General features: G+C 36.6%; 4 protein-coding genes across 5 annotated transcripts; 2 read left to right on the top strand and 2 right to left on the bottom strand.

Annotated features, from left to right (window-relative positions):
- Positions 1 to 1,480: 1,480 nt before the first annotated feature.
- Positions 1,481 to 2,342, top strand: LOC145914354 (trafficking protein particle complex subunit 2-like protein). Its single transcript, XM_083002176.1, has one exon. It carries the CDS (start codon positions 1,583 to 1,585, stop codon positions 2,039 to 2,041), a length of 459 nt encoding a protein of 152 aa, XP_082858302.1. The 5' UTR covers positions 1,481 to 1,582; the 3' UTR covers positions 2,042 to 2,342.
- Positions 2,343 to 2,352: 10 nt separating this feature from the next.
- LOC145914353 (uncharacterized) lies at positions 2,353 to 9,389 on the top strand. Its single transcript, XM_083002175.1, has 12 exons — positions 2,353 to 4,274; positions 4,517 to 4,648; positions 5,027 to 5,145; positions 5,570 to 5,725; positions 5,814 to 5,896; positions 5,956 to 6,203; positions 6,724 to 6,937; positions 7,478 to 7,574; positions 7,908 to 8,041; positions 8,588 to 8,706; positions 8,785 to 8,834; positions 9,084 to 9,389. The coding sequence occupies exons 1-12, from the start codon at positions 2,393 to 2,395 to the stop codon at positions 9,237 to 9,239; spliced, it is 3,390 nt and encodes a 1,129-aa protein (XP_082858301.1). The 5' UTR covers positions 2,353 to 2,392; the 3' UTR covers positions 9,240 to 9,389.
- Positions 9,390 to 13,002: 3,613 nt separating this feature from the next.
- LOC145912974 (uridine-cytidine kinase 2-B-like) lies at positions 13,003 to 16,315 on the bottom strand. The gene is made up of 7 exons (XM_083000453.1): positions 16,203 to 16,315; positions 15,599 to 15,758; positions 15,197 to 15,293; positions 14,920 to 15,065; positions 14,473 to 14,570; positions 14,199 to 14,247; positions 13,003 to 13,941 (listed from the first exon to the last, which is right to left on the bottom strand). Exons 1-7 carry the CDS (start codon positions 16,293 to 16,295, stop codon positions 13,763 to 13,765), a joined length of 822 nt encoding a protein of 273 aa, XP_082856579.1. The 5' UTR covers positions 16,296 to 16,315; the 3' UTR covers positions 13,003 to 13,762.
- A 1,156-nt stretch (positions 16,316 to 17,471) lies between these two features.
- On the bottom strand, positions 17,472 to 19,206 carry LOC145913655 (uncharacterized). Of its 2 annotated transcripts, none has more exons than XM_083001390.1 (5): positions 18,942 to 19,206; positions 18,537 to 18,675; positions 18,231 to 18,375; positions 18,058 to 18,164; positions 17,472 to 17,964 (listed from the first exon to the last, which is right to left on the bottom strand). In XM_083001390.1, the coding sequence occupies exons 1-5, from the start codon at positions 19,052 to 19,054 to the stop codon at positions 17,728 to 17,730; spliced, it is 741 nt and encodes a 246-aa protein (XP_082857516.1). In that variant the 5' UTR covers positions 19,055 to 19,206; the 3' UTR covers positions 17,472 to 17,727. The 2 variants fall into 2 exon arrangements, with proteins under 2 accessions (XP_082857516.1, XP_082857517.1); XM_083001391.1 differs by having other exon boundaries at positions 17,472 to 17,961.
- Between the last annotated feature and the right edge of the window lie 1,728 nt (positions 19,207 to 20,934).

Below are 20,934 nucleotides of genomic sequence, written 5' to 3'. Positions count from 1 at the left end.
CCATTTTTTTTTGATTACAGGGGAAATTTTTTAACACACAAATGTCTGAACATAAAACTGTTAATGGAAAGCAACAAAGATGTTTTATCATTGCATTGTACGCAGACTTAGGGGTTGTGCACGTGCATAAGGTTTAGTCCTACATGCCCGAGATCTTATCGGGAACTGCCATATTCTGCAGACTTGCATATAGATAATGAATATATTTGCTAAATATTTAAAATATAGCAAAGAAAGTTTTTATCATTTTTTTCATTCATTATCCATAGCATTACAATTGCACCAGCATTATAGGGCAGCATGTGTCTATTTTTCCCAGATTTCAAAATAAACCTCTGGAACATAAGTACGTACGATTCTGCACTAGACCCCAGCTTTTCTTTGCCAACATTATTGGGACTATATTTTAATTTTACTAGACTGCTAACATACTGCAAACGGAACTTAAACACAGCATATAATACAGTAGTTTAATATTTCAAACACCACTTCGCAATTCCCTTATATTCAATGCTAATACGGTAATAGTACATACTGCTGTAATGTTTTGACTGCAAATGCGCCAGGTCAGTCTCTTAAAAAATAGTAGACTTAACAAACAAACAATCCTGCTCACTGCTTAGTTATATTTCCGGACAAAACCGACCCACACAAAAATCGACCAGCTTTCGCTTTGTCCACAATAAGCTTCTCGAGAATGGACAATTATTTTTTACCAAATAAAAAACGAATTTCGTTATGTGCAAAATTTTTCTGCAGTAAAGCGGAGTTTCAACTACTTATGGATTTTTATCTCACAAAATATTTTTCATTTGTCTGTTTGAAAAAGTAGCAGCTTTTGTTTCCAATACACATTCGCAAACGGAAACATGACCAGCAGGGGCGGATCCACGAGAGGGCAAACGGTGCAATGTCCCCTCCTACCCCACACAAAGCATTGCAACGCTGATGAAAAACGCTGTACTGCAGTAAACATAGGGTTGTATAAGAAACATGCTGCTACAATAAAAAATACTTACACCAGGCCGGGGTTCGAACCCCAGTTATTCTGTGTACAATGAGGTGGGGTGAGGTTTTTAGTAGGAATGCGCCAACACAGAAAAGAAAAGAAAAGAGCACGGACCAAAATATTTGTTGACGTCATAAATTTACATGTTGGTGATAAATAAAATCACATGCACCCTTTGTTTATTTGCTGTGGTGTCATGATCCTATTCTAATGTCATTATTTGTGCGCTAAATTCGCCTGTGTTTGTCCCATTTTCGTGTATAAACCCCAGCGACAATGTGCGAAATCATGCAACGTAGTTTAAATTTGTAAAAAGAACATTGAATGTGGCATTCGGTGATATATTGGGAGTCTACCGAATATCGAAATATCCAAACTCTGAGGCTGAATCCGAATATTCCCTGGTTTGTTAGGAGCTCACCACAAACCGGCTAAAAAAGGGGGAGTCCCTTTGGAATTAGCGCTCGAATTTTCGTTTGTTGCATCACAATGTGCTCAACTGCACACTATTGATTGTTAACTATCAGTGGTTAGTTTGTTTGTTTTGATACGATACGTTTGACTTTCGAAGTCATGGCTGTGTGTATTGGTGTCATAGCTAAGGAAAACTACCCTCTCTATATTCGATGTGCACCGAATGTCGAAAACGAAGTAGATTTTCATTTTACTGTGCACACCTCGCTAGACGTCATCGAAGAAAAGGTGGCAAGTCTTGGCAAAGCAAAATCTTTGACTACATCCGACCTACGGGAATTGTACCTCGGACAACTTTACCCGTCGGAAGACTATAGGATTTACGGTTATGTTACAAACACAAAGGTCAAGTTTGTAATTGTGGTTGAAGCATCAAACACTCAACTTCGTGACAACGAGGTTCGCAGCATGTTTCGGCGTCTCCACAATGCATACACTGACGTCATCTGCAATCCTTTTCACATTCCAGGGGAAAAAATTAAGTCGAAATCATTTGACCATGTTGCTGGAACCATGATAATTCCTGAAAGGAAAAAAGACAATCCATTAGCGATATGACTGTGGTGTTTCTTGTTTCACATTGTGCAATCATTTACGTTGAGACTATTATAAGCCCAGTTTGTATAATTTGTGTTAGCTATTGTTGTTGTACACTTTGGACTGTTTATTTTCTTTTCATATTGACAGAATATATTTCATCATAGTGAATTTTATTTTGGTGATGACAACAATTTTTTTAATTTGTGTTTGGGAACAATGTTATACTATTGGTAAAATTGCAATTTGCATCTGTTTTGTTTTGTTCATTATTCTACGTAACACATCACTTGATTGAGTCAGTTCAATATTGTGATATCTTGTATAGGGATGCATGTACATTTTTAAGGTAGCACAGTAGCCTGATAACAAATGATCAAAAGTAGGGTTGTGTTAAATATTGTACAGAGGTTACAAGGCCCTGTGCTTTGTAGAACACCATCACTTATTACCAGGAACATCGTTGCAACTGCAGCTTATCAAAACCTCTGGTTGGTCGGATCTGTGTTCAATAGAAATTGGAGAGGATATTCCCATTCATCCAATGGAAATGGATCCCTGATACCGATGTTAGTGGTTTTGCCATGTGTTTCATTTTTTGGAAATGATGATGTTCCTCAATCAGGGGATTTGGTACGAAACGGACATTCTCTGTTACAAGCTGCTACCAACCTTGATATTTCAAAACTCAAGGCTGTTTTAAAAAACATAAAATCATGGGACCACGCCTCAAAAAACTCTGTGCTGAACTACAGACATCTTCTTGGATGGACACCGTTAATGGTTTCATCTGTTAATGGCCACTTGGAGGCAGTAAAGTTATTATTAGAAGCAGGCGCTGATCCAAATTTGGGCGACAACTTCTGCCTAAAGTCGCAGCAACATGTAAGTCGTATGCAGGGAGCTCATATACGTGAACAGGAATTTTGTGATCGGTTGGTTCCCTTTTCTGACTTTCGAGGCTTTACTGCACTACATTATGCCGTTTTAATTGATTCCAAACCTATTGTAGATGAATTAGTCAAGAATAATGCAGATGTTTTGAAGAAAAATCACATGGGTCACAATGCGGCCAAGTATGTTAAAAAAAATAACGATATCATGATGAGTTTTTTAAAAGAGGCTGAAGAACTTGCCAATGAGGCAAAGAGGGAGCAAGAGGCAAAGGAACGAGCTCTATACCCATTGGAAATGCGACTAAAAGACAAAATTATTGGCCAAGAATCTGCTATTGCAACAGTTGCATCGGCTGTGAGAAGGAAACAAAATGGATGGTATAATGAAGACGTCCCTTTAGTTTTTCTTTTTCTTGGCTCATCAGGGATTGGCAAGACAGAACTTGCAAAGCAAGTTGCCAATTATCTGCATAAAGAGAACAAGAAAGGTTTCATAAGATTGGATATGTCGGAGTACCAGGAAAAGCATGAAGTTGCCAAACTTATTGGTTCTCCACCAGGCTATATCGGCCATGACCAAGGAGGGCAGCTGACAAAACAGTTAAAAGCTCAACCAAATGCTGTTGTGTTGTTTGATGAAGTGGACAAAGCACATCCAGACGTTTTAACAGTTTTGCTTCAGCTCTTTGATGAGGGTAGACTTACTGATGGTCGAGGACAAACTATTCAGTGCAAAGACGCAATTTTTGTCATGACGTCCAATCTTGCAGCAGACGAAATTGCAGAATATGGAGCACAACTCCGTCTGGAGACTAAGCAAGCCCAAAGAAATAAACTTTTATTGGAAAAGTCTGAGAATGCTGATAGTGATGATACTCAAGAGAAAGCTGTTGTTTCTCGACAGTTTAAAGAGAAAGTTGTCCGACCTATTCTTAAACGTCACTTCGGGCGGGATGAGTTTTTGGGTAGAATTAATGAGTTTGTTTATTTTCTTCCTTTTTCTGAGGATGAACTTTTTCTGCTTGTAAAAAAAGAGCTGCAAATGTGGGCAAAGCACGCAAAGCAAAAACACAACATCGAGTTAAACTGGAAAGACCCAGAAATACCAACTATTTTAGCTGACGGATATAACATTCATTACGGAGCAAGGTCAATAAAATATGAGGTTGATCGGAGAGTTGTGTCCATGATTGCAGTTGCCCATGAGCGTGGTTTATTGAAAAAGGGCTGTAAAGTGACTGTGCAAAATGCTATTCCTCTTGAAAAAATTCGTGTGGATCTGTGTGAGTGTGATCTACAGTTGAATATTGTTGCTAAAGATGGAAGTGTGTTGGTTGTAAAAGAAAGGGAAATGTTTCAAAATTCACCTCCACAAAATATCAAAACCCTGGGCAACTTTTAGGACAATTTTAATATGGCTTCTGTTGGATTGTAAAGTTTAAGGTGTTGGGCAATGAACATTGAAAAATCTATATCATTGTTGAAATGTTATTGTGTTTCTGGTTTTACATAAATCATGTATAAACTTGAACTGCATTACAAAGAAATTTCTTTTTGCAGTAAGATTTTAGAGTAATTTGTTAAACTAATATCAACATGTCGGATGACGATGAAGTTGTGTACAAAAAGAAGAAGTTGGACAACTATGGAAGTTTGGAAGGAAAGGTCACCACGGGTGATGAGGCAATCCAAAAGGGCATTGCCGCTGGCAACATCAATATTACGGACTATAGTAAGTTGACATTTAGACAATATTTAAAAACTAACGCAGTAACTGCGCTTGCGCACCAGTGTACCTTGGCCACAATATACCCTGTGAAACCACTAACCTCCTGGAGCATAGTTGGTAGAGCGTTGGGCCTGGTTAGCCCAGGGTCGTGAGTTCAAACCTCACCGGGAGCTTGACTTTTTAAATCGACTTGTCAGGAAAAAGTGGCTGATCCAGCTAGGCTGCATTGCCTGGGCTGCCAAGCCTGAAAACCTCATGAATTTAAAAACTATATATCTTAAAAAATGCCTATTTTATTTGCACATATTACTTTCTTAAGTGAAATCATTTTCTGCTTGGCAGTTTGTTTTATATAATATATAAATTACTTTCCACATGCAGAAAGTACAATGGAAATGTCTCTCGAGGATCGCATTAATCAACGACAAGCTGAAATTCTTGCTGAGTTTGAGCGCAAAAAGAAAATAAGACAAATTCATGTTACAACTGATGATGATGAGGTGGAATATATTGTTTAACGCTAATCAAGCATTGTCCAATTTGAGATAACAATATAAACAGTAAAACAGAGTAACAAAGATTTTTTCAATACCTGGGGTCTAGCATGACAAAGTGTTTTAACCATAATGTACATGGGTTTTTTAACATGAAGTGGCCAGAATCAACCGGAAGCCACTATGGGTTGTGGTAGTTCCCCTATGGCAAAATAAAAACCTGTTTTAGAACCTGATGAAAAGCTAAAATTATTTGATTTTATGTGTTTATCACTTTGATGCACCACCACAATACCATTTCATTGATCTTTCCTCGTATTTTCTGAGATTAACCTCAATACCGTTTCCAGGGAAGTTTAGTGATCGTTATCATGCCACATAATCCAAACGGGGCACATGAACAACATAATGTTGATTGTCTTATTTGCAGATCAAAGCACAGTTACGTGAGCGTGGCCTGGTTGTAACATACTTTGGAGAAGGCCCAGCAGATCGTCGTGAAAGATTGAGGGAAGCAGTTGCTGCATCGGGACCAGTGATAGTTGACAAAGAGGAGGAAGAAAGAAGGAAAAAGGAAGCTGAGGAGGTGGAGTAATAGGTTTTTTTACTTTTCAAGTACAATTTGTGAAAAAGGGGAAAAATCCATATTTAACATGTGTTTTGTAACTGTTTAGCTTACAAAAACTACATGGTACCATCAAGGGTCTGATGAACTGTTGGTTGCCAGAAAATGGATTGCAGAGTATTCTTTGCCAAGGTTCTAAAAACTGCAATATAGTTCGGTAGGCATAAAATTAAATCCTCTCATAAATTCAGAGCAAAAGAGAGATTAAAACATGCCCGTGAGTATGCAAAGCTCCCTGACACACAGAAAGCAACAAGATTACAATCAGTTCATCGGCGCATGCAATCTGCTTCAAGCTATTGTTCGCAAATCGGCCATACTAGACCTGTTTCCAGTTGCGAATTCAGCCCTGACAGCAAAATGTTGGCTACAGCATCATGGGATGGTCTCTGCAAACTGTGGTCTATTCCAGATTGTGAGGAAATAAGAACACTGAGAGGTCAGTAAATAAAAATTTAAATTTAAAAAAAAAAATCAAATGGGAGTGGCTGCTATTTAGATAATGACACATGAAGACAGATGTAGTTTGACATTTTGTCTTGATTTAAATGTATTGAGTAATTTAAAAAAAAAATTTACAGAAATATTAATTTCATAATTTCATTGGTGTTTATTTACACCTGATGGAGTGAGAGGTACTTACGAAAGCTAGTGTGCATTTTTAATACAAAAGTCAGTCTTCTTAAAAGAGTGCCAAATCAAGAGAATTAAGTTCGTTATTTCATTCAAAGACTGAGCTTGTCATTATGGCAAAATTAATATTTCAGTAAGATTTCAAAATAAAAAAACAATGACGTCAATCACTCTTTGTAAGTAATTTTGGACACCTGGCACAAAATTAGTTCAGGAATTTTTGTATTCACAAGGTTTGTGCAAATAGCAACCCAGAAAATGAAGCAACCAAAAAATGCAAAGCATTGAACATAATATCTTTTGTAACTTATTTCATTGAATTGCAGGGCACAAAATCAATGTAAGTTCAATTGCTTTTCATCCAAATGCAACAATATCCCTTGATGAGTCCGCAGCTTGCCTCGCTTCATGCTCAGTCGATGGTGAGGTAAAATTGTGGAATTTAAAAAGTGATGAACCTGTAGCTGATATTGATGGCCATGAGATGAGGGTTGCCAATGTTGCCTATCACCCTTCTGGCAGATTTCTTGCAACCACATGGTAAATTATGAGAATTAAATAAAAATATTACCATTTGTTTTGGAGGTCTGTAGCAATACAAGCTGATTGCAGTCATGCAAGTTAATTGTGTGATCTTTGCATAGTAACGTAGATTGCTTGCCTTGCCTTGCTGTGGTGGTTCCCAAACAGCAGTGGACTAGAAGATTGCCATCGGGCCACACATCTATTTAAACACATTAATCTATTTCAATATAGCTTAATTTTAAATGGTGAGCTTTGTCATAAAAAGAAATATTGTAAAGCAAATTTTAATGCCTGTGTTATATTTCATAGTGTAATAAATTCGCCTGTGTTTTTCATACAATTATAATAGTTTTTTTTAAAAAACTTGGTATCGCATAGGGTAACAAGCCTTTTTTACAAAATTTCTATAAAGTTTGGGGACCACTGTCTTAATGTTACAAAAAAATGCAGTAATAAAAACCCATTAAAATCGGTCTAACATCCTGCTGGTAGGTCTGTTGGCTATTGCCACCTATTGGAAATATGAAAAGGTGTTTCATGTTGCTTACTTTGTAGTTATGACAAGTCATGGAGGTTGTGGGACTTGGATCAAGAGCAGGAGATTCTTCATCAGGAAGGACATAGTGGAGGAGTTCATTGTATTTCATTTCAGGTTGGCAGTGTAGTAAAAGTTTGCCTGTTTGTTTGTATCGCTATGTTGCGTATGTATTTAATTTGCTTTAAACAGAAAAGCCCACTATTATGCTGTTAAACATTGTTGGTAGATGTTTCTAACACTTACTGTATTCATCATCAGCATAATAGCTTTGGCTTTCCTGTTTGAAGTATTTAAATTGCATTTTTCTTGAAATTATAACCTGCACTAGGATTTTTATGTGTATATATGTATTTGGTAGACATTGTGTGCTAAGTATGTCGCAAAAAGTATTGAAGAGGGTTGTGAGTTCATCTGCAGTATTTATATCTTGGTGGAAAATATTCACAGAAAGATGGTGCGTTGGCACTGACTGGTGGACTGGACACATATGGACGGGTGTGGGATCTAAGAACAGGACGATGCATATTTTTTCTTGAAGGCCACCTCAAGGAGATGTATAGCTGTTCATTCTCACCAAATGGGTAAGCTGTATTACTTGTGTGTATGCACTATACCTGGGAATTTATGAAAATGATGCAGTTGTATGATTTGATTTCTAAAAGATATTTCACAAGGTAAGAAAAAATAGGAGGTTTTTTTGGTAGTGCTTATGCCATAGTTTTTTTACTGCTACTTTGAAAGAAAGGCTTGAATATATTTGTAACTAAAAGGAATCAAACGTGGGCTTACGTTATCAAGAAAACATACAAATAAAAACCATTTTTTATGCAGTTCCTTTTTCCCCGTTCCCCCCTTGCGAGCGCTAACAGTCGTTTTCAACATGCGTTATATTGGCAACGTGTTTAACAACTAAACTAATTGACTTTACACACAAGAAAACCAACTGCCATTACAACAATGTGACCACTACAAAACGACATTTTGTCCTTAGACTGACGAAAAACCCCTCGGACTCCCACTGGATACGCCCATGCCCATATATATATATATAACAACATAGAGTCTTGCAATACATTATTGCTTGTAAGTTTTCGGAGCAATGCAAAATAATATGTTTAAACTGACAGTTACCAAATGGCAAGTGGAAGTGCAGACAACACAGTGAAAATTTGGGATCTTCGACAAACAAGCTGTATCTACACAATTCCGGCCCATACCAACCTCTTATCAAAGATAGTACATGAAAGTATGTATAACATTTATTATGTCTTGTGAGTGCAACAATATTCATTAAAGTAGTGTTTACATGACTAAATTCTTTCAGAGTCTGGTGGGCATTACTTGATAACTGCTTCCTATGATGGAACAGCAAAGGTATTTTATATACGTTCTTTCAAGTTGAAAATAATTACACCTAAGTTATTTGTTTTCCAACCGTGATTTAGAAGCAATGTTGCCATACTGTTCTTATTTCAAACATTTGTCTTTAACTGTGACTGAGCGTCCATATTTTAGGCCACATTGACCGGTTTTAATTATAGTGTCCTGTGTATATGGATAACTTCTTAATTTTTACGAGCATTGGAGTTCCTCCTTGCATTTATAACAATTTTTTCCTTCCAGATTTGGGGAAGCCCTAACTTTTTGCCGTTAAAAACCCTTGCGGGCCACGAGGGTAAAGTGATGTCGACTGACGTATCGGCGGACGGGGAATTTATCGCTACCTGCTCCTTCGACCGCACCTTTAAGCTCTGGTGCAAAGAAACAGACGTGGTTTGAGGGCAACACGGCGTGAATGTGGAAAATTTCTCAGACCGAAGAATTTCGCGGCAATCTTGAAATAGTTCGCACATGCTGTACCGACTTGAGTGCAGCCAACGTGGTTGATGAGTCACTGCCTTCTAACGATTTGTTAAACCAAAAAAGCTTTTGTGACACTTCTTTGTGTGTATTTTTTTTCGTTGAGAATTTGGGAGCTAAAGCCCATTTATCTACGCTTTGCAGGAAGTTTGATGCAGGGGGTTCAGGCCAATATTGGTTTCCAGCAGTCAAAAGTTCAGGAAATTATCGATACTTTAGCAACTCTATGTCGGTCGCAGGCAGTAGTGTGGGTAAAAACACTTTCTTTTCGAAACGATTGATATAAAGGAAAAACAAACCATTGTGTTTTCGTATTCTAACATAAGTAAATGAATAAGTTTCTTACACCCAATCGGGACGCACTAGACGTTGAATTCTTACCGGAACGGCATTGCGGCTTACTTGTCACCACTGGTTGCAGGCGTTTTGTTGGTGTTAGATGATGCGAATCAGTAGTCTGGAAGTACTACTGTGGTTTAACATTTTAATACAGTATTAATTTCACAATGGAATAACCAAGGCCAGGCGAGCTGGTCTGGCAGTGCACATATAAAAGGCTAATGTAATTTTTTTGAAATTAAGAAATAACAATCTCATTCCAGCGCAAGGCGAGTAATAATATTTTGTGCAAAAATATCACAAGATGAAATTCAAGGGGGCAGCTGACAGTATTTGGTCCAGACGCCCGCAACAGGAAACTTAATCAAAATACGCAGAAACGTTGTAATAACGATTTCGAATTCCGGCTCCGTAACAAAATAGGGCTATAGATACAAATTGACTTTAATTACATGGCAGGTTCGGATTGACCGGTAGGCAATCAAAGCACATGCCCTAAGGGCCGGCTAAAAATTCAGGCAATCTGAAAAATCTGACGGCTTGAGTTCAGAATGAAAAAAAGCCGAACGGTCAACAACATTTTGCTACACTTCTTTACATCGAGAGGTAATTCATTCACACACTTGACTTTGCCGCATACTCCAGTGTTTTTTATTTGTTCTTGATGAGCGCAATGAAACCTTGAGGTTTTAGGCCACTTTTGTCGCATGAAGTCCAGCAGAGCCTATAATCCAGCACTAATGTTCGATCACATATCCGTACGATTTTAGACCGTGAATCAACTGTGACATTCATAGGCTGTATAGTGAAAGTAACAAAAACAGTAACAAACACGAACAAGACAAGTAAGGGAATATCCTTTGATATGTTGGAACGAGATTTTATTATATTATCTGCGTTAGGGATTAAAGAAGTGCCTAAATGTCCGGAAGTAAAGTATAGACAGAAAATGATATCATCTTAAATAAACATAGCAAAGGCATATTTGCAGAACTGACCCACTGATCACCAAATAAAGCATTGGGCGTCACACGTGACAATTGATTATTACGTCAGCGGAAATTGTGGTCTGTTAAGTTCAGTTGAGTGATTATGATGTTTTACCATGTTGTAGAATGCAGAAAACAAAGCAGTGACGCAAAAAATCCAACTAACTTTTAAGTATTGTGCTACTTTTGCTGCCAGGCATACTACAATCTCAACAGGTCTGCTCTTCTGGCATAAATTGACGTACTTCTTCAGACGTTTAGTCTGCCATACAGCAAGACTTCATCAGGATATCGTAGTTATTTTTTTAAAAAAATTTGTAACTGAAAAAAAAAACGTGTTTGGTGTACGAATGCACAACAGATAGAAGGAGGAAAATCCACCCAAATCCAGATTACGAGTCTATGAGATGTATAGAAAAGGCAATATTTAATCGGAAATTGACTAAAATCCGGATTAATTTTTGGGGTTAACCAAAGCAGATATTGCAAAAAAAATCCGAATTAGGCAAATTTTCGAACAAACCGAATTCGAGTTAACCAAGTTTATACTGTATAACATTTTGTTACATTAGCCTATTCATAATTTCCAAATACATTGCCTACGGCACTGCAGCAATTCAAATGATAATTGGTATGGTAAAATTTTTCTTCTGTGATGTCACAAAAGAAACTTAAATCAGTGTTGGGGCAATGTGTTTTCGACTTGTCCGAAATATGGCTTAAAAAATGTGCTTGCATGGCACGCAAAAAATTGGTCAAAGTGACTGCATGCCATCAATCTGTTTAGGGGATATGGTTAATCCTACTTATTAACACACCGGAACTGAATAATTTATGACTTATGGGGGCTATCCCAGAGTGATTGAATGATTTGTACATTTTCTCAGAATGTATAGTAGGACGATTTTGTATCGTCAAATAGTCTCTATAACACGAAAACGAATTAAAACCAGAGGAAAACATTGGTGATTCTTCATCCAAACACAGCTGGGCTGTCGTGAAACTTAAAATAAGGACGACGGAAAAGGGAATGCAATTTATTTCTGCACTTTGCAGAAATTTCAGCATGATCGCCTTTGATATAGTATGATAACATCTGTGGTTCATAAACGGCCTAAAGTGTTTGAAAATAATGAAGCCAAGCACAACCCAGCACGAATATTAAAAGTCGAATCAATGAATTATTTGAAAAAAATTTATCCATAGCTCAAAGTTTGCTTCTCTGTAAGGGTTCGTGTATGCACTTTCCATTCCGTCGCCATTTCTGTCGCAGTAAGACTTAGAATCTCTATTATTGTGAGACAATCAGCCGAATAATGTCATTGTTTGTTTGTTTGTGTGCCAATAAGTTTTAAAGGAATTGTTTCATTTCACTGTTACGTCACATTGTTAAATATGCGGTAACAAAAAAAAAGGTAAAATATGCTTTTGAGGGCGAAGAGGGCGAAATTATGTATGTTCCGAATTGATTTCCTTGTTTTGCCTTTTTTCGCGCCACAATGCCTAGACAATATCGAATTCTATGCAGCGAATAATTTAATTTTAGACTTACGAAACAGAAAATCTTGAGAAAAATAAGCATACTTGTTTTCTTTATTTTGAAAGTGTCCACTCTAATAATTTACAAAAGGACAAGTCTTAGAAAACAGGGCGCTCCTATTTTCAAAAGATTGCCCTTCAAAATAAGGACAAATTGTAAGAGGGAGGTATGTATGGCAACCCTGTCTGCATACCACTTCGTGTTTGGTTTTAGCTTTGGCGTTCCAACGGATGAAACATTTGACACTAAAAACACTTTTACCCCTTTAAACACTGTATTCTGGTAGCCTTTTTTAATGGTTTTAAATTTTATTATATGCATTTCCGATGGATAATCAGAAAAAGACAGGCTTTGTAAAACTAATGATGATTGAGAACTTTTAAATGGATACAATAAATGAACTTGGTGCTACGGATGTGTCATCATAAAGAGCGGTTTTAAATTTTTCTTAATTATTAATTGTATGCATTTCCGATTGATAATCAGAATAAAAAACACAGGCTTCGAAAAACTGATCATGATTAAGAACTTTTAGCTGAATACAGTTGATGCTAGGGATGTGTTATCTTAAATAAGTTTAAATAGTGGCTATACAGGTATTTGGATTCCGTTGTTCCAGATAAGCATTTGCGGTCAATACTAGGCTTTGTCGAATATCAAATTATACTTACTGTTCGGTCGAATCGGCGGTCCTTTTTTAACCGATGGGATTCAAAAGTTGGCAATACCCTAAAAACGTTTTTTAGTTTCATTGCCAATCGCACGACAAAAAACGTGACTGTTTCGGGGGGTATTGGACAAGAAACTACTCCACAACACTGCAACACCGTTTTATTGACGCTGCAAAAAGGCATCAAATGTACTCTGCATTCACTGTAAACCAAAACAATGCACTGAAATTTTGAGGACTAAGTATTTAAATGATGGGCACTGTGACTCAGCATACAAACATCACTAGCAAAAAGTCACAAACAGCAACTATAGTAACACACGAAATATGGGAGTCATGTACAACAGATATGGCATGTTGTGAAACATTTTGATAACATGTACTCGTAATACAAGTTGTCCAACCCTACGACTATTTTGCACTAAACTTTTATACAGGATGTCTTTTAAACAACACTTTTTAATGACAACATTACTGGAGTGTACAAAATACGATGGTGATGTGAAAATTTGGTCAACACATTTGGTACCACAGATTTGTCTGTTAGGAAGATTTTTGTTTAAAGAAATGTTGCTGGGTATTCGGCAATTGCTGTGCACGATATTTAACCAGCAGCTAAATACAAAACGATAAACAAACACAAGTGGGTACATTTTGCTTTCAAAATTGTGTTTAGAGCAAAATCCAGTGTACTGCACTGGATGTAAGGTAAACGAGTTGGGATATTGATTTTCAGAGCAGCAAACACAACACAGGCAACAATGGGTGGAATTTCATCATACCCACAAAAAAAGCAGTTACCAGTATTCTGGAGGCATTTTATGTCACCAACTACTATTAACAACCCCAACAAAATTCAAGCAATAAGCAGCATAAGGAAACAAAGTTTGCTGTTTGCAGCAGATCAATGAGGTCTGGCAGAAATTAATGTTTTGCCAAGGCTTAGTGGATGATCACCATTAGCATGGCTGCCCCCATCTATCCCATTGGACATTTTTGATGAAATTCCATTGGTTTGGCACTTTTTCATGATATCCCCATTAAGAATGTCACGGATGTGCTGCACAATTAGATTGATGGCAACTGAAAATAAAGGTAATTATGTAATTCAGCTAAACATGACAAATTGCTATTTGTTGTGTGTAATTGATGGCACTCCAAGTGATTAACAAGTTTATATTCAACCTAACTCAAAACAAAAAACTCAAAAACAAACAATGTTGACACATGTAGCCATTAACATCGTGACATAATTTGTAAACTAGCATGCTGTGTTTAAAGGTTGCAAACCCAGCTTTATACCATTCCAAAAAACTAAAAGTATTAAAATAGAACTTTACCAAAGTTTTCAGATCCACGGGGAATAATAACATCGGCATACTTCTTGGTCTGAAGAAAAAATAACACATTTTAAGTAAAACATACTCAATAGCATTAATCAGGCTTTAATATAGCTTCATGCACAATCCTAACACTAATTCCTAACTTTACAGTAAATTCATTTTCGTGCTGTAGTTTGTGGTAAAACATTTATTGGAAAGAAGGAGTTCTAAAATATTGTGCGGTTTAAGTAATCTCGGCATTCCCATCAGGTTTATGTAAAACAACACTTACAGGCAAGCAATACTCCTCAAAGGCAGGTTTCACAAAAGTTGTGTACTGTTGAAGTACCGACTCTAGTGTCCGTCCCCTCTCACATGTATCACGTAACACTGTTGGGGAAAAAGAAATAAATTGTTTAGGAAATGTCAAGTGCAATGAATTTCCGCTAGGATACTGTCATTAGACTTTAAACAAAGATATTATTGACCAATGATTCGAACAGTGACATTTTTAAGTGAAAAAATTCTACCATTAACCCCAACTAGTATTATCCTAAATACACTTAATTGTTCTGTATATACTTCTTACACGGGTATTAGTAGCTGCAATTTCAAATGTTTTGAACCACTAGATTTTGACAAACCCAAACAAATGTTTGAATTACATTGTGATGGCAAACAACCATTAGTCAAACCAGGATGTGACAACAGCTAATTGGTATTTGCAAATTATATTTACCACGCCTAGACAGACGAGTATCAGCATCACTGTCCACAAAAAGCTTCATATCGAAAAGGTCCCGAATTTCTTTATGGTAAAAAACTAGAATGCCCTCAAATAATACAACATCACAGGGGTGGAGTTCATCGTAAAAATCTTTTCTCCTGCAGACAATATGATGAGTAATTGGTTGACATTATATGTTGCCTTGGAATGTTTGTCTAAACCAACTTCTACTACATTTTGGATTGCCCAAATCCTTATTAATGACACTTCAAAAAGGACAAAAACACACCTGGTATGGGTCTTAAAATCATACTCTGGAATTTGTATTGTCTTTCCATTGGAAATATCTAAAATGGCCTCTTTCATCAAAGCAGTATCAAAAGCATCTGTGGAAAAACACCAATTTTTTTAATTATTTTGGCTTAAACATTCTTTGTAAAATTTAAAAAATGAATGGCAACAGCAATTTTCACCACACTGTAGGAAATTTTGTTGCTTGTTTTTAGAGCACCAATCTCATTACCAGTATACAGCACACAGAGTACAATGAGTAAATAGTTTAGAAAATAAGGTTTTAATGGACATAACTAATAAAATGCTACTCTGTTTTAGCTAATTTTTTCAAATACAAAAATTTCAACTTGGATTTAACACTTTATCAATCACTTAACACTATTAATTACACACTTACTTGGATGGTCAAAATTATATTGACTTTTATTTGCCAACTGAATGTCATCTGGTTCTAAAACTTTGTAGAAATCATCCTGACTAATAATTGCAACCTTTCTGGAACCATTTACAGCAGAGCTTTCCCCCAGCAGTTCTAAGATTTTTTCACATACTGACGTCTAAATAAAAACAATTTATTTGGCCACAGATTGAAATAAATTTTCATTTGTGCAATCAACCAACGACAAATGTAAAGAGTAGTATATCAACAGTTTCGGTTTAAAAACTTTTTTTCGGTAACACGTTGTAACGTAACTTTTCATAAGAATCGGAGACTTCCGTAAGTGTGTTTAAGAAAAAGGAGTTGGAAAATTGTGTATTATATTGCTTTGTCCAAAAAGGTAAACGGACAAATTGGCCATGATTTGGGTAAAACAACAAAACACGTCCACTCCGCGCTAGCGCTGCGAAGAAAGAAACCAATTCATTGTTTGCTTCACGCACGATGGGAGCCTCTCCGTTATGACGTCATTGCGCACTCATGCGTGATCACATACGTAATCGACACGTATTTACTTGTAATGTGAACAGCTTTAATTATGATGGTAAGTGTTACATCTTACCTTTCCTGATGACGTTCCTCCTGCGACCCCAATTATAAACGGTTTTCGGCTTGATTTACCAACCAGACCTGGGTGTACAATACCCACCGACATTTTTAGACTGCATCGTTTTCGGCCGTGCGGCCTTTTTTTAACAACGTGCTTTTTCTATAGGTACAACAGCAAATAATGTTTACAAAAAACAACTTTTTTAATTTGGGGTAAATGAATGCGTATGTTTTCTGCCAAAGAAAACTCAAATGTTCAAGCAAATATGTTTTTGGGTTTACAAAAACACGTAATTTTTTGTACATATTTTATGTATTTTTCAAAATGTATGTTTCCACCTAGGCATGTATTGCGATGACAAACAAAGTTAGCACAAATGTGAACTTTGGACCCAAAACATTAATGCGAGAAGTCCAACTTGCGGTGTAATCATACAATACTAACTAGACAGCACAAGAATATTTGCAAGAACACGTTTCACACCCTGTGAGATTTAAACTCAGTCATACACGTCCCTCTCGGCATAGCCTTACCAAGCTTTTCGCATTTTGCCAATGGGGCTACAATAGTATGGGTCAGATATTCTGATCACAAGAAGAAAACTTCCCAGTGATCTGTACATCTCGCAGAAATGTTTATCATAAGAATCTTGCAGTAATGTGTATCAAAGCAAAAATCGCAAATGTCTTGTTAATCTCAGTTCCATTGTGTTGCGGAGCGCATGGTGCTCGATATATCACCCGCACAGTGTAAACAGTTCTGGGCTTCTGGCGTTGGGAAACATTGGCGAATCTATTGTTCACCGATAGATAGGAGCTGAACTAATATTCAATCGAAATGACATTCTTTGCTTTTGTCATGGTGAGCAACCATAAGCAACACTAAAATAAAACGAAACTGCTTTAAATGGAACAAAATTGTCGAAATTTATGTATAAAATGGCAGACAGAAACATTATAAAAAGCCCTTTTTATGTTCTGTAATATTCGCCTACTTTCCACGGTTGTTGAGTTGGGTAGTTTGCGGCACTATTTCATAATGGGAGTAGGATACGAACTCGAATAATTTTCAAAGTCGGTGATTCCATGACCCTGCATGCCTTTGGAAGTGCCTTTTATGTCCACTGGCAAGTCAGCGAAAAGTAATAAAAATGCAAGTTTGTTTTTTTGATTGACGTTTATGAAGCGGTTGTAAATAGAAACTGAAGGTCGTGTTAGGGCAAAGTAATTCGTGAAACTACCAGTACTGGCAATTGACTTAACAATGCTACTTGAGGACAAAAATTTATTGTTTGTAACTAAACCTATGCAAGAACAGCTCTTACATTTTTCAGTAAGGCACTGGATGTTTTTCTTGCTAAAAATCAGTACACCAACAAAATTATTAAATTTTTGACCTAAAGCACACAAATATCAAGTGTGGTGCTATAATGGATAAATAAAATGAACTTCATGATAAAATGCAAAAGTGAAAAAAATCCGTATCAAAATTATGCAAAACTGATAAACTCTTTTAAAAAAATACAGAGCATGAACTTTCACAAAAAGTAATATAACAACACTGAAAGTGCAAGGATTATAATAGAGATTGAAATAAGTGATTCATATTTCATGCGTTGAAATGTTGGATCTGCTTTCATTCGTTCCTTGACAATAGATCCACCGACATTCATTCTGGGAAATGGTTGATTCGGTACATCCTTCCGAAGAAATTTGCATAATGGTTCCCAACCATCTTTCACATCATATGTGAGCAGTTGCTCTTTTGGTGCCTTCTAAATTATGAACATGTGTATAAATGGTGAAATACTTTTTAACAACTTTTTGGAAACCGATTATATTTTTTGAAACTAATTTAAACATCATACCGTTAACACATATGAATTGTGCTCACGAAATTTCACCAAAATGTTATTGTTGCTCATTCGCCATGAGGAGAATGGGGTTGTTGGACCATATCCATAAATTACGGTGACTACAACAAAACAGGACTCATAGACTTAACAACTCCTAAAAAGATCTAAAATACAAAAATACTCACAGAAATCAGACAAAAATCTAAAGAAACTCCATCCAGTTGGTGACAAAACCATGAGAAAGCATACAAAAGTGTTGTCCTCCCATGCTTTCATTTGTCCTTGCAAACTGTTTACCCAACCATCTTCATTTCGAGTTGTAAAGATTATCTACAACACAATTATTTGAGATGCAAAAAACAAAATTTACTTACTTCTGTTGGGTTTAATATTAGGGTTTAAGATATTGCCTATTTTAATTCTGTAACAAAAACGGTATACATTAAACAATATACTATCAACCAAGAGTTTATTATAGCAAATGAAAGTACTTTGCTCTCAGGAAAAGCTTCAAGTATTTGTTCCCAAAATTGATATATTGGCATATCTGTCACAGCATCCACTCCCTCATAAGATTTTCGTATATCTTCAATATTTGCTTTTCCTTTGAGAAAATCATACCAAACTTGCCTATAAACATGGTGAAACTTTATAGTGGATAACCGGAAAAGGTAATAAAATCCCTATTTCTGGGTAAATCAGGACCTAATTACAAACAACACAAAATGAAACTCTGTGGTGTAAAATGAACAAGCTATTTAGTGACAAGCATATGTCAGGTCAGGTGCAGGGATCACAATATTGAGTGATACCCACAAGCCAAAAGTTTGTGAAACATTTCAGAGGAAAATTAACAAGTTGGTCACGTTCACGTATGTCATTGCTTTGCTAATAACCTGTGGTATCTGTAGTGTTGCATTGTATCATGGACATTGTACCCAAGTATACGCAAAGCTGATGCCATGGACTTGGTCCCAGTCTTTGACATACCTGCCATAATAACCTTCATTTCCTCTTTTTATGACGATTTTAGACCTTCTTCAGTAAAGCATGACTTCAATGTCATAATCAAGTTCAACGATGACAAAGAAATGTTGACTCAGCAAAACTCAAACAAAATTTTTATTTTGTTGTTGATGGGCATTATTTACAGTAATTAAATCGTTATTAAAATGAGGGAGAACAACTAGAATATGAGAAAACACACGACATTTTTTGTGTCAGTTTCTTGCATTTACGTCGGACACGGGTGAATCATAGAATAAGTATGCACAATCTGGAGAATGTCACTGTAGTGTTTCCAGTAAACCTACTTTCCAAAAAAAGTAGGTTTACTGATGGCGTTTGTACATAGAATACAATAATAATAATATTTTCTTGTGGCTTTTCTCGTCAGAATAGTACAACAACATAAAATACAACTTTGTTTTCATTGCCAATTTTACGTCGCTACTGTTTGCAACATGCTTTCTGTGCTGTTGTGAGTTGTTCATGTCAGTTGCAACACGAAAAACACGTGATGGGTAGTAACCACTTCTTATGACCACACTGGGATTCGAACCCCGGATATGGGTCTGGCGCTTGACCGAAGTCGCCGATTTAAGATCGTACATAAGCATCTATAGCTCCATCATGCGGACGTTATTTGTTGTGAACTTACTATTGAAACAACAGCAAGCTTTTACCTGCTATTTGATTGTTTAAGTTTTCAAATTATAATTACTTGGTCAGGTGAAGCTTGTAACTACATACAACCTCAAATATTTATGATGGCGTTGTCCTCTTCCTCACTTGAGCAGTTTGTTCATTGTAGTGAAGTTATGGCATGAGCATGAGTATGTACCGTTATGGCAATGTAAAAATCAACTGCAACTTATCAACTGATTCACTTTAATTTATACAAAAGGCACAATCAATTTGCAATTTCCATTGCTTGCATACTCATGCTAATCTTAATCCAGCGGTTATACGGGCTGTTAATTTTCTTCAAAAAAAATGATTAAAGCTTGATAGTCAGACATAATACTTGTATGGATTTTATGGGTTAAAAAAGCAACAACTTGCTGTGCTATTTCTGCGCCTTCTGATAGATTTGCACATCATAACTACAACGGCGTTGGTTTCGCTTTTGTACGAATGTCTACATATAGGAAGCAAATGCATATGGGCGGCCAGAAGGGTCATAATGCGTCTGCATCAACACGTTGCTTATTTAACCAACATGTTCCTTATTTAACCAACATGTTGCTTATTAAGCAACGTGTTACTTGGCGCCAGAAGGGTCAAAATTCACACGTTGCTTATTTAAGCAACATGTTGGTTAAATAAGTAACATGTTCCTTAAATAAGCCACGTGTTAAAAGAGACGTTGCTAGAAGGCGACCGTGGTCGGCCAAAAGGGTCAAAAGTCTGCCTAAACAACATGTTGCTTAAATAACGAACATGTTACTTATTTAACCCTTCTGGCGCGCTTTGTCACGTTGGTAACCTTTAACCCTGGCGGGAAATTGAACATTATTCAGCAGTTTCAGAAGACCACGTGCGGCTGGAGTGGTTGGTCTGTTGTTCACATAGATGTAGTGTTTATTTTCTGAAACCATGGTGTATAAATATAGATACAATTTATTGCTCCACTTCTAAACGCTCGATATGTACATTCTGCTTGTGTGATTGGGAATAAGATATACGTTGTTGGAGGGTAATATATATGTGTATTCGGATTTAATCTAGCACTTACCAGTTTATTGCTTTTTAGAAACAATGGAAAAAATGACCTTAAAACAATGGAGGTTTACAATCCAATTTGTGATGAATGGAGAGAATGTTTTGAAATGGAGAAACCAGTTTATGGGGCATGTGTTGTTGCATTGTAAAAATCTTGCCAAAATT

Source organism: Ascidia mentula, chromosome 9 (genome assembly GCF_947561715.1).
Source record: "Ascidia mentula chromosome 9, kaAscMent1.1, whole genome shotgun sequence".
Lineage (NCBI taxonomy): Eukaryota > Metazoa > Chordata > Ascidiacea > Phlebobranchia > Ascidiidae > Ascidia > Ascidia mentula.
Note: the sequence above shows the minus strand (reverse complement) of the source record. Positions and strands in the feature narration are given on the sequence as shown.

Bases quoted from the DNA above. Each gene is read 5' to 3' on its own strand.
- LOC145914354 (XM_083002176.1), top strand. From the start codon at position 1,583: ATGGCTGTGTGTATTGGTGTCATAGCTAAGGAAAACTACCCTCTCTAT.
- LOC145914353 (XM_083002175.1), top strand. From the start codon at position 2,393: ATGATCAAAAGTAGGGTTGTGTTAAATATTGTACAGAGGTTACAAGGC. The intron at 5,146-5,569 runs GTGGAATATATT...TCTTATTTGCAG, and splicing joins TTACAACTGATGATGATGAG to ATCAAAGCACAGTTACGTGA. The intron at 5,726-5,813 runs GTGGAGTAATAG...GTAACTGTTTAG, and splicing joins GGAAAAAGGAAGCTGAGGAG to CTTACAAAAACTACATGGTA.
- LOC145912974 (XM_083000453.1), bottom strand. From the start codon at position 16,295: ATGTCGGTGGGTATTGTACACCCAGGTCTGGTTGGTAAATCAAGCCGA. The intron at 15,066-15,196 runs GTGTGTTTTTGT...TATTGTCTGCAG, and splicing joins GATTTTAAGACCCATACCAG to GAGAAAAGATTTTTACGATG. The intron at 13,942-14,198 runs GTAAAGTTCTAT...CTTTATTTTCAG, and splicing joins CCGTGGATCTGAAAACTTTG to TTGCCATCAATCTAATTGTG.
- LOC145913655 (XM_083001390.1), bottom strand. From the start codon at position 19,054: ATGAAGGTTATTATGGCAGGTATGTCAAAGACTGGGACCAAGTCCATG. The intron at 18,376-18,536 runs GTACTTTCATTT...ATTGTGTTGTAG, and splicing joins AAGCTTTTCCTGAGAGCAAA to ATAATCTTTACAACTCGAAA. The intron at 17,965-18,057 runs GTATGATGTTTA...TTCATAATTTAG, and splicing joins ACAATTCATATGTGTTAACG to AAGGCACCAAAAGAGCAACT.